The following is a 12,847-nucleotide window of genomic DNA, read 5'->3' on the forward strand; positions in this document are numbered from 1 at the left end:
AAACTCAGTGGTGAGTTTTGTTTTCACATGAGACACAAACCCTAGTCTCCTGGACAAAAGGCCAGGGTTTGTTCATATTTAGTAGAGAATTAAACCCTGAAATCAATAAAATTAGATAATGTTTAAGTTACATATAGAAATAGGATTCTATTTCAGGAGGGGGAAAAAGACCTTATAAAAAAAGCTGGGAAATAAATGTACCATTACAAAGTCCTTTGAAAAATGTCCTTTAAAATTATTTTTAAACATATTTATTTATTTATTCAACTATGTTGGCTCTTTGGTGTATTGAAATTAACATTGTATATCATTTATATTTATTGTCTCATTTATTTAGTTTAGGATTCATTTCATTGCCATACCTATTTGCAAATTTATTTATTTATTTATTTTGTTTGTATATGTTTGTTTATTTTACATTGACCTAGCTGGCATTCCTTAGCTCTGCTGTGGTGAAGGATATTAACTGTAACATATAGTATATTATATTAAATACTTACTTGTCACAAAAGATGAAAATATGAGATGAGTTGAGGATGTTTATTGTGAAAGAAATTGATCAAAGTGTCTTATCAGGAAAGTATTTTTCTGATACTGAATATTTAGAATATGTTGTTGAAGAAACATGCAGAGTCAAGACAGTTCCATTATATGGCCTCAAATAAAATAAAATAAAATAAAAATGTCAGGGTCCTTACCGCCTCCATATCATAGTTCATGTTTAAATGGAGGTAGGATTACCTCAGTGCCATACAGCCATTGTTAATAACTGTTAAATCTCAACACTGTGGAGCTTCATTGACACAGTTCTGACTTTAAACTCAGCTGACTAAAATGTGGGGAAAAGGAGGTGTTTTACCCTCCTCCCTTCACTACTCTCTCTCTCTCTCTCTCTCTCTCTCTCTCTCTCTCTCTCTCTCTCTCTCTCTCTCTGTTTTTCACACACATAAAATCTCACTCTCTAACACACACACACACACACACACACACACACACACACACACTCACAGGCGCTCTCAGGCACTCCCCTCCTTGTGGCTCATTAATCAAAGACAGATTATCAGGGAAGTGACACCTTCATGATTACTATGTTTCTGGGGAACTTTTTAATATGAGTTTAGTTAGAAAGGAGATGCAAATTAGCAGGCTTACTTCAAAGTGCAACACAGTTATTATTGAGATTACAATACTTTGGGGTTGATGCCATGAGGCAAACACTGAAACTTGAATACATAAATAAATAAGACGAACTAAATGACCATAAAACCTAAAAAAAAAATGTTGAATGTGTGCAGATACAAAGGAAGATCTTTATGGTTTATGAATTGTCATACAATCATAACTGCTCCATTAGTTAGTGTAATTCAAGTGATTTATTCTACTCATCAATATGATGAATGCTCCAACACTAGATCACTGCAGACTGCTGCTATCTGTCCTCATCTTTACACTAAATCAGCTTCAAATCACCCATTAATCTAGATTACTAATAACTGATAATAACTCACTGATTATCATGTTTTATTCTAAAACAAGAAAGAAATGTAATCAGGTCATAAGCATGGCCCCTTTGTCCTGAACTGGAAGAGCATCTCATTCCCTCATTCCCTCACTTGCTCCACTTTAAACGCAGAGCATCCCTGTTTCCCCACATCTGTCCAAGAAAAAAAAAAAGAAAAGAAGAGAAGCCTCTCTTTTAATCTTTAAACGCTAAACAAGCATGAACTCCTGCCGTCGCCTTCATTTTCCATCTAAAAGCATATACTAGTGCGCCTAAATATTTCATTATAGGCGCCCGATAACACTGGGTAACGCAGTGGATAATGAAAAGGTATACAGCGAGGGGAGGAGGAAGGCGGTGTGGACAGTGTAGTTTAGTGAATGTGTCTATCAGATTTCCCCACTGTCTCTAGCCTGATTCTACACACAGGTCCATGCAAAGGCCCATAAAGAAAAGTGCTATACATGCCACTATGTGCGCGTCAGGTGCGCTCTCACCATCCCCAAACCAACATGTCAACACTTTCTCTTCCCTCCACTGGGTGTGTAGATAAATTGGGTCCCGCCCTGTCTTAATGCACTGCGTGTCACATTAACCCCAATGAATTTAAAAAAGAAAAGTCTAAATTAATAAGACAAAATGGAGCTCTGTGTGTGTGTGTGTGTGTGTGTGTGTGTGTGATGTGTGAGTGAGTGTATGGTTGAGCGCTTCAGACGGGTTGTTAATGTAAAGGTGGCATTAGAGTTAATGCAAATTAAAAAGCGCTGGCTGATCCCTTTTGACCCCCCCTGTTACAGCGTTAATGCGGCCATTTGCTTGGAGGTACTAACCCCCCTATAATTCAATTTGTCAAAATGAATGAGACATCTTATACAGTCTCTATACCCACCCCACCAAAATAAAACAGGAAAAAAAGACAAAAGTTACTTAACCAAAGCTTCTCCGTCTTTATGGCTGTTTATTACGTCTTTCATCTGTAAATGAAAGCGAGCAATCATTGCAAGGAGCCGGTATCATATTATTATGTTGGCCCCGGTCCCCTAGATAGTCATCAATCACTCTCAATCGACCTGTCACCGGCAGGCAGAGATCCAGCTGGAGAGGAGAGGAGAGGAGAAGAGAGGAGAGGGAGGAGGAGGAGGAGGTGGAGGAGGAGGGGGGAGTACATCATCATTAATTTGAGGAGTGACCCCCGGGGCTATCCACATGTCTCAACCCGGGATTCTCCAAGCAAGGCTGCGCGCACTGGTACCAGCTCTGTGGCTGCAGAGTTTGGTTTTTTTTTTTTTTTTGGTTAACTGCAGTATCACAATTTTATCTGATAGATAGATAGATAGATAGATAGATGGATGGATGGATGGATGGATGGATGGATGGATGGATGGATGGATGGATGGATGGATGGATGGATGGATGGATGGATGGATGGATAGATAGATAGATAGATAGATAGATAGATAGATAGATAGATAGATAGATAGATAGATAGATAGATAGATAGATAGATAGATAGATAGATAGATAGATGGGGTGCAAAGTTCATTCAAACTACACCTTATTAAGGACTTTTGGGGAAGAGCTGAGGTAATTACAACACTCTGGGGACTTATTGCTCCAGGTGGAATTGGAGCAAAATAGGAAACTAAAAGATAAGCTGTTTTAAGTTTATTGTATATTTACAAAAAACAATAGAAATCACATTTTAAATATGTTACTTATGTGGCTTTATTTGCTCAATATATTCCCAGGCTGTGATTTTTTTCTCTGCCCAGTATAAAAATATTTTTACTAATTAATTTAAAATCAATTAGTTCCCCACATGATTAGCATCAGTGCGGAGGAATGATAAGAATGCGCTTAATTAGGTCCTAATGCATTTAAACTGATACATACGTTTGCATATTTAAGACACTGATTGGCTTAATTGATTGATTGGGACTGCAAAATGGATCTTCAGGACATGTTAAAAAATAAGAAAAAAAATAAGAACTTCCTTCCCTGTTCCCTCTCAAAGATTTTCTCTTTGGATTGTTCTTTCCTGTTTTTGTCGTCATCCCCAGGAAGAAAATGCATATTAAAGTTACAGTCTGGTCATTTTTAGAGTGGGAAACTTCTGACGTCAGAGTCACCGCCGTTTAAAACAACCTGCCTCTGCTGCTGACGTCTTTTATACTACTTTTTTATACGGCAAAAATATGTATCTGACAACAAAGTGATTATTCTAAGCAAAGGAAGCCTGTATCACTTTAATTTATCTGTTAATTTAATAGACTTTTAAAAAGAAAAAGGGAGAGGTAGAAGATTTTCTGCCTTTATTTTTTATATTATTTTTTGCCACTGAAAGGCGTTTGAGTGGGGGGCATTTTCCACAAATTAAACATGCTACTCTGCTTCGCCCTATAAGCATCCTAGGAGCCTGTGCTTACCAATCAATTGGTACAGTCAAACAGAGCTGCAGCCTGCGTTAGAGTGGAGACCTTCAGTCTCGCTTTATTTCTGGATATTGGGGGACCTCTCTACCATGTCATATCCACAATTTGGATATCCCTACTCGTCTGCTCCACAAGTAAGTTCACTTTGCTCAGTTTATCGGATGTTTTGGTTTTGAAATCGCAGCGATTGATTATCTTATCGATTTTAACGCGAGCCTTTTTACGCATTTTGGCCAAGAATCAAGGAAGCTGTCACAGTGTTTTCGCGTATCGGAAAGGTATTGCGTTACATCCAGTGATACCTGTGTTCCTGCAGCGGTAGAGAGAGAGAAAAAAGAGGTAAGAAGAGGGAAACCAGAAACCAGCGAGACCCCCGACCTCCCGTTCACTGATTTCTGCAAGATAATAGCCGCTCTGTAATGTCAACCATATGTTTATCTGCGCTGGAACACACATGGCAACTTGTTCTGCACACGCTGTGTGTGTTTTGCGCCCATAACCCAGCTGCTGTTTAGTTTTGGCTTTGAGCCATAAAAAAAATCATTTGGGTATTACTTTGGGTATTACCGGGCATTGTTTGGGAAACATGTTGTATCTGTTTGTAACGCATGGATCAGAGCTAACAGACGGCTCATTTTGGACACGTTTTACGCGCACATTACCACAAGAATACAGCGCGTCATTCACCATCAAATCCAAGTCTTTTGATGTTGTATTTTAGTTTTTATAGATTGACATTCTGTAAGAAAAAAGTGCGAATATAGAGGCGAGTTTACTTTTGTATTTTCGACAAAGCGACATTTATGTTTACTTAAATCTTGTTAAATTTGCAATCAGAGAAGTGAAACAGTATTTGTAAACAGCAAGAATGCTTTTATTTTACTGAGACAATTTTTATTTCACAATAAAAGTTATAAACTAACTTCGAAATCAAGTGCTGAATATTGGCATTACATTTTGTTTCAATACAAAATCAGATAAAGGATGTAGATAACTTTCTAAAAGATAAATTCTCCCTTAATCTCCACTCAGTTCCTGATGACAACCAACTCTCTGACCACTTGCTGCGAGTCCACCGGCAGATCCATAGCCGACTCCGGAGTAGCAGCGTCCGGACAGACACCAGTCTACTGTCCCGTTTACGAGAGCCGGCTGCTGGCCACGGCTAGGCACGAACTCAGCTCCGCCGCCGCGCTGGGCGTGTACGGGAGTCCCTACACCGGCAGCCAAGGCTATGGGAATTACGTTACATACGGCACGGACGCCTCGGCTTTCTACTCGCTGGTAAGCTCCTACATCTGATCCCTCTTGGCATTGATTAATGGAGCTGCAGGGTGCTGGGGCTTGAGCCAGGCGCACCTCTGCTATTTTTTTATGCTCTACACCACAAAATAGCAGCCTTTTACTGTACGTGATTTCTCCCCATATCATCCTTCAAGCAAGCTGTGCTTCAGTAATTGAAAATACTTCTCAGCAAGAAGAGATAAGCTCACTTTCTTCTGTCAGGGTTTCTTTAAGAAAGTATTTTTTCTTCAACAAGGCAGAAAAAAAGTTAAATCATTACATTATTTTGGAGTTTGCATTGAAGACATGTTTATTTTTGCCTTTGTAGATCCAGTATTTTATAGTGAAAAATATCAATATTTTATTAAAATTAAATTCTCATTTGTTTCCCTATCAAACCCAACTGGCCTAGAATGTACAAGAATGCTGTTTATTCTAGATGGTTTAGTGTTAAAATGCAGTAAGTGTTCACATCTTTTCAAATTATGGTGAGAACAATATTCAGAATATATTTATGCTTTTCTAAAAAATTATAATAGTTAAAGTATTTTGCTGAAAATCATCCTGCATTTATTTGTCTAGAACTTCCACTGAACAAGCTAATACATCTACGGATTGTTTTTTTTTCTGAAGGTTTATTTAAAAATAAATATAAATCTTACTTTGAAGAGTTTAGAATATTATGGACGATTGTCCATGTTTAATTTTTCAGGTTTTTTTTTAAATTCTAATTTACTGCACATCAGCCTTTACACATTTCTGTATAAAATTAAATGACATATTGGAACAACTTTTAAATACAGCCAATACAAATCTGTTTTTCAGCACAAGGTGGGTCATTGAATGCACCACGATTGATTTATTATTTGTGTCACCCTTTAAAACTGTTGTATTTGTGTATGATTGCAGGGCACATTTGACACTAAAGATGCCACAGCTTCTGCGCATGCGGGAATAACCCAGGCAACAGCCTACTACCCCTATGATCCTACCCTGGGACAGTACCAGTATGACAGGTATGTTGTTCATGCAATTATGTGGATTTGTATGATGTAAGAAGAGTGATCATCAATGCAAACATCACACCACTTAAAATAAACTGTATATTTTTTGTATAATTTAATGCAATGTGGTATGGGATGGAAAAGTTATGTGGTTTAAGTCTACTTTCACAAAAGTTTGCAGACTTATGTCAACTAATTTAGGCTAAAACAGGATGTGATCAAAATGTATGCAGCTCTCAAAGTATTGTACTAGTGTTGGGCGACTTTTCCCAGCGTTAAATCAATCATCCATGTGAGGTCAAGGCTATTCTCGTCACGTCTAGCAACACTGGGTCATCACCTTCATCTCATGACACATTTCTTCCTTGATGGGGTGATGAACTTCAGAACACTCGTGCCCCCTTTCAGAAAAGACACGAGGCCTCTTCAGTGTTGTGAAGAGCACGTCTGCCATATTGAAAGGTCTTCCCAATAATGATGATGTGACATCCAAATTAGGTCTGTGATGGTAAAAAAAATCCAAGGTGTGAATCTCTTTAGAAGAGAAGCAGCACCTTTAAAGATGCCAGAGCTAAAGATGCTAAAATACATGACAGAAAACACTTTTTATATTGATTTAATTGATTAGCAAAGTGTCACATTGATTAGTGTGAGAGTTTGCGTACCCCAAAACAAAAGCTGGCTTCTTTTACCAATCACTCTAAATTCAGTATGAAGTGCAGAAAGTTGTCAGGAGAAGTGTTAGTAAGAGGCCTAAAAGTCTGAGGCAAAACAGAATTAGTGGCACTCCGATAAAACAAGCAGGCCTACAGCAGTACCACTCAGTCTGCGCCCGCCTTTTACCTGAGGGCTCATCATTACACTCAATAAAGCAATTTTACAGTCTATTTTATCTGCGAGGAGAACAACGCAGGGTATGGAAAAGGTGCAGCGCTCCTCTCCTCTTGATTCCCTCAGCAGTGCTTGACCTGCACTAAGCTATACGGAGCAATAAAGGCCTCATAAAAGCCTCCCATGAGAGGACTTTTACAGCTCACTGCTGACTGAAAATCAACACTGTGCATTTTAAATGGAGGTCTATGGTTGATATTTGTGGGCAGGGAAGGAGTCGTACGCTGCGCTGAGAATAGTAATGCATTGATATTTTAAATAAATATATGCATATTGTGAAAATATTTCAGCTGGTAGAATCATTTGCATATATATACATCCGATAGATGTAGTTTTGGAAGCAGTGGAGGTGGTTAAGAAGATTTTTGGAGGAGTTTCAGGGAATTTATGTGCTCTATACTGCTCATGTTTCTCCAAAGCTTGTGTACAATTCAATAAAGTAATGTAGTGACATTAATATTTTATAGTTTCCCAAAGAATAAACACTGTATGCTGTGGTTTCAGGGGGAGGTTTACTCCTCACCTACCCCTCCCTTGTATTTCTCTACATTATGTTTCTTGCCAGACATGTGTTTATGATGTCTACTTTTACTTTTCAGACCTTTACATAATTAGGAGGGCATATGGGTTTATGAGTGGGACTGTCAGGATAATAAAGCACATTATGCATAATTTCAAGATTCCAAGAAGCAGATGGCTCTGTCATGGTTTTCAGGAGAGACACTTCCAGGGCAACACATTAGAAATTGTGATGCAACAAGCATCCCATATTGTATTTACCCCCTCATTACCATTGTGCTTGTGTTCTTCTTCTCATTAACAGATATGGTTCCATGGATGGGGGAACAAGGCGGAAGAACGCCACGCGTGAGACGACCAGCACGCTGAAGGCCTGGCTGCAGGAGCACAGGAAGAACCCGTACCCGACTAAAGGGGAAAAGATCATGCTGGCCATCATCACTAAGATGACCCTGACGCAGGTCTCCACATGGTTCGCCAACGCCAGGAGGAGGCTAAAGAAGGAGAACAAGATGACATGGCCGCCTAGAAACAAGGGCTCGGAGGAGAAGAGATATGATGACGATGAGGATGGATCTCAGGAGGAGCAGATAAAAAGCGAGAACAATGAGGATGGTTAGTGTCATGATGCCTTTACTCCTTTGCAGAAATAAAGTAAAACTGAAATGGTTTGGCAGAATATTACAGGTGGCTTTGTTTCATGTAATTATGACATCTTCTATTAAAAATCTACTGTTATATTGTCATTGTTATTAGTATCAAAAACTTTTCTTTTTTGAAGTGGAAACTGAAATATAACTTTTGACTTTCGCTTAAAATTAGAGTCAGTTTTAACCATTTAAAAAAAAAATCGTATCTCACTTGGAAGAATCGGGATGAATCAAAATAATCACCAAAGAAGAAGAAAGGGGACTTCACACAGTATCTGTGTGAAGTCCACTGATGCCACAAATCTTAAAACAATCATCTACTCTATTCTTTTTCACCCAACACACTCTAAACTGGTATGAGTTACCACACTGAATTGTATTGTTTTGTTTAAAAATGTCAATGACAATATGATTGGATGAAATCTAATGATGACTAATGTCTTTATATATATATATGTGTGTGTGTGTGTGTGTGTGTGTGTGTTTTACAATAATAGTTAGTTAGTTAGTTTTATACTTTTTTTAAATATTCAAAACAGCATCACACCTATAAAAAGAAATACAGGTAAATTAGGCCTTGCAATTTGTTTTGTTTAACATTTTATTCCCATATTATGCTCCAATATATTTATTTGTATTTTTAAAAATTACCTTATCACCTTCATCACTTTAACAAGATTGAAGGCCTCAGTCATATTCACACAGGGACATGGTGGAAGCTCATATCAGTCAAACAAAGTTCAGGTGTCTTTTTAATGTGTCTTTTTTCAATTGATTATGACTTAATAGTTCTAACATGATTGACATAATTTCTTATTTAAATTAAATACTTAAGACTATACTAAAACTATGTGACAGGTGAGTATAGGTTTATAATGGGACTGATTCGATTATATCTAGTTATCACTATCAGGTTGTAATCGTGAATTATTTAATTAAAGTCGAATATGTGTAATTGAACAAGTTTGATTTGAAAGTGATTCATCATGGTCAGATCTCTCACTGACATGTCTGCCGCCTCCTCTCTTCTCTTCCTCTCAGAGACCAGGAGTCGGCCTGATAAGGACCTGCAGCTGAGCGACTTGGACGACTTCGACACTCTGGAGTCTGAGAGCTCGGAGTGTGAGCTGAAGCACCGGTACCACATGAACACACACATGTCAACGACGGGCGACTGCCCCGCCGAGCACCTCATCAAGGACGCGTCTCTGAAAATCTCCATCCCTGTTTCTCTGGGAGGGGAGCAGGACTTGAGCAAAAGTTGTCTCAAATCGAGCCCGGAGGACTTCCAGGCGGACAGAGGACAGCAGGCTAAGGCGTGTTATAACCCACAGCAGCAGCAGATACTAGACGGCAAACCCCGGATCTGGTCTTTGGCCCAAACGGCCACGTCCCTGAACCAGACTGAGTACCCGTCCTGTATGCTGAGGTGCCAGCCGCCGCCCTCCTCCCTCACCCCCTCCCCCGCCGCTACGTCACCCGTGCCCGGCCTGGACAACAGGCAGGACTCGCCGGTCACGACCCTGAGAAACTGGGTGGACGGGGTTTTCCACGACCCCTTGTTCAGGCACAGCACTTTGAGCCAAGCTCTGACCAACACCACCGTCTCTTGGACCACGAACACCAAAGGCGCCATGCTGGAGGCGGAGAGGAGCGCGGCGGCCTTGCAGCAGCACCAAGACTCCTCCAAAGACAGTGCCATGACTTTCCCAAAAACTATCAACAAACTCTTCTGCTCCTAACAAAACCAAATGACACTTTTATTGCAACAAGAGAGAGACTCTTTGTGACTGAAAGTCGGATGGAAAAGCCTATTTCGTCTCCATGATCCCCTCATTATGTTTACTTTAAAAACAATGGTAGCTGTATAATGTTACATTGGCGTCACACACCTGGATCGGTTTTTGGCTTATTTGATTTTACGCACGCACAACTTATCGAAATGTATAACTAAAAGTTTACATCTTGGAGAAAAAAAAATAGGCCTGAGGTTTACATGATTTTTATTTTTCATTTCTTTCTTTACTATGCGCATGCAAATGTAATTGAATATTATTTAGGTCTCAGCAGTTGAGTATCACTATTAAAAGAAAAAAAAAGTCTCACAAATGCACAGCTCTCTTAGGAAAGTGGAGGAGAGCGTCTCAACTTTGTTCACTGAAAATAAAAACAGTCGGTTTCTGATGTTGGGCTGAGTTGCTGTCCATGGTGCTGAAATGACAAGGAAACTCTTGCGTCCTGGGCCTTCAAATTCCTTCTTCTTCTGCTATTTTTAAGCCCACTCCTTTATATATAGATCACACAGGGAGAGGCAGAGATGAACTTTAAATAAAGCAATTTTATCATTTCTGTTCATTCTTAACCCATTAAAATAGCCACAATCTCCCACCAATGTGTTATTTTCTCAGAAGAAAAAAAAACTCTCATTTAGTGACAGCGAGAAAATAAGGCAGCTCAACCCTCAAGACAGAACAATATCAGTATCTAAGATCTGCCTCATTAATCCCCTCTAAACAGGCTGTAATTGGGATGTTCGCAGTCATATTTCATGTCAGCCTATTGATTTACCCTCTCTCTCTGCTCTCTGATAATATTATCGAAACATCTCAACACCGTCCATGATGCAGCTGTCAAAAGGGTAAGTCATTCACCATGCGTCCATTAATGGGTTCAAAAAAACCAAAGGGCCCCCTTGCGAAATAATTTGAAGTGAAGAGTTTTCGTTTTGACACTAACCCCTCAATATCCCAGAGACGCGAGGGCCTTGCAGGAAAAAGGAAAAAAAGAAGAAGAAGAAAAAACAGCCTGGATGCTGATTTCTCCTCTGGAAAAGTGAAAGGGCTTTACGAGGGAGGCACTCACGTCGTCTAAAAGTGAAAAGGGCAAAGGAACTCGAATTAGTTGTTGTAGATAAAAGGGCAAAAAGAAAAGGAGTCAAGGGTACTTGACAGTAATGGCGAAAGTGGAGCTCTCGGGGGACTCTGTCTGTCCTGCGAGAGAGAGGGGGGGGGGTAAGGATAGAGGGAGGGGGGGTTCAGTGATGAATTTTAATGGGAAAAAGCACAAACGACTGAGTTCACCCCCCCCCCTCATGGAAGAAAGTGCTACAGTGGACAAAAGAGATTTTCTATAAATCGGTTTTTATTTGCTTTCTTAAACCTCCCCAAGCAAAAATAATTTGAAGCAAATAGACACGTGACAGGTGCACGCAGAGTTAATAATCTCTATAGGGATGTTTTGACTGTCATTTTCCTTAATGTTTATTAGCCTACATGCAAAATAGTGCGTTTAATTTTTCATAGCTGCTGATAGAAAAATTAGGCCAGAGTTAAAGGCCCCACAGATAAAACAATATGGCCTCGACGTTTAATTAATTTAGCATGAAGACAGATTTTATTAGACCTCCGAACCAAAGTGGCTTTGTATTAGAGAGGAAGAGACACGAAGTGAGACAGAGGAGAGAGGGGGGGGGGGGGGGCAGATCCAGAGAGAGAGAGAGAGAGAGAGAGAGAGAGGAGCGAGCTATAACTAAATCATTCAGCCGTGGCAAATACGAACACACAGAGGGAGCGAGATGGTAAATTAACAGGGGCTTTTTACATAGAGACCAAATAAAACTGTAATCAGCGACGCGTTACTTTTCATTAAGCGGGTTTGACAGCAGCATATTCAGCCACTCCGACACAGGAGCAGGGTCCGGGGCTGAAATAAACTGCTCTCAAACCGAGAGTCATAAGATAATTCCTTAAGCTCCATTAACAACTCTTAGCCGCAGGAAATGGGCTCCCCCTGAAAACATCTCCAAATCTAAAAGCTTTATCGACCTGGCAAACCTCAGCTGATGGCTTTTCTTTTTTTCTTCTTTCACCCCCCTCCCCTCTCTCTTCTTCTCTCTCCTTCTCTCTCTCTCTCTCTCTCTCTCTCTCTCTCTCTCTCTTTCACTTTCCCCCCTCCTCCCCTTTCCCTTTTTTCAACTTAAGGGACAGAAACGTCCAACTGAGGTAATAGACTTTGACACAACACATTAAATGGGAAATGAGAAAAGGGAGAAGAAAGGGCACTCTTAAACGCCTTTTAAACGTTACCAATTAGAGGTTTAAAACTTGAATAAGATGTAGGCCTTTGGCATATGCCTGACTGATGGGACATTTAACTGAATACCTCCCGTGCTTGGTAAAAGCAGCACGTAAAGTCAGAGCAGTGTGTAGTCCTCCTGTGAGGGAGCTGAGTCAAGGGATTCACACAAAAGCATTATCTCACCAGCGGTGTGCAGCATGATTGTCTCAAGATATTTATTTTTATCAGCAGTTTATCCCAAAAGTTATGGAACCCTACTTTTGAACACCTCTTCCCCTTTTTTCTGAACAAGTCAAACACACACACTCACTCTGTTTTTATAGCAGAAGGCCCTCAAGAGCTGACTGAACAATCAGCAGCACGGAGCTTCCCCAGAGAGAGCCTGAGAGTCTGGGTCAGGTTAATACCACAGTGACCCTGAGCCATAAATATATTTACACATCATTACACACACACAGAATCACACTCAAACACTTGCCACACACACAA

At 40.0% G+C, this 12,847-nt stretch overlaps 1 protein-coding gene across 1 annotated transcript; it reads left to right on the plus strand.

The window, feature by feature from the left end:
- The first annotated feature begins 3,897 nt into the window (after positions 1-3,897).
- Positions 3,898-10,440, plus strand: irx4a (iroquois homeobox 4a). Its single transcript, XM_059339714.1, has 5 exons — positions 3,898-4,067; positions 4,966-5,217; positions 6,127-6,233; positions 7,936-8,246; positions 9,323-10,440. Exons 1-5 carry the CDS (start codon positions 4,023-4,025, stop codon positions 10,021-10,023), a joined length of 1,416 nt encoding a protein of 471 aa, XP_059195697.1. The 5' UTR covers positions 3,898-4,022; the 3' UTR covers positions 10,024-10,440.
- Positions 10,441-12,847: the final 2,407 nt, after the last annotated feature.

The sequence above is a fragment of the Centropristis striata genome, chromosome 8, assembly GCF_030273125.1.
Source record: "Centropristis striata isolate RG_2023a ecotype Rhode Island chromosome 8, C.striata_1.0, whole genome shotgun sequence".
In the NCBI taxonomy this organism is placed as follows: Eukaryota; Metazoa; Chordata; class Actinopteri; order Perciformes; family Serranidae; genus Centropristis; species Centropristis striata.

Bases quoted from the DNA above. Each gene is read 5' to 3' on its own strand.
- irx4a (XM_059339714.1), top strand. From the start codon at position 4,023: ATGTCATATCCACAATTTGGATATCCCTACTCGTCTGCTCCACAA. The intron at 4,068-4,965 runs GTAAGTTCACTT...ATCTCCACTCAG, and splicing joins CCTACTCGTCTGCTCCACAA to TTCCTGATGACAACCAACTC. The intron at 6,234-7,935 runs GTATGTTGTTCA...TCTCATTAACAG, and splicing joins GGACAGTACCAGTATGACAG to ATATGGTTCCATGGATGGGG.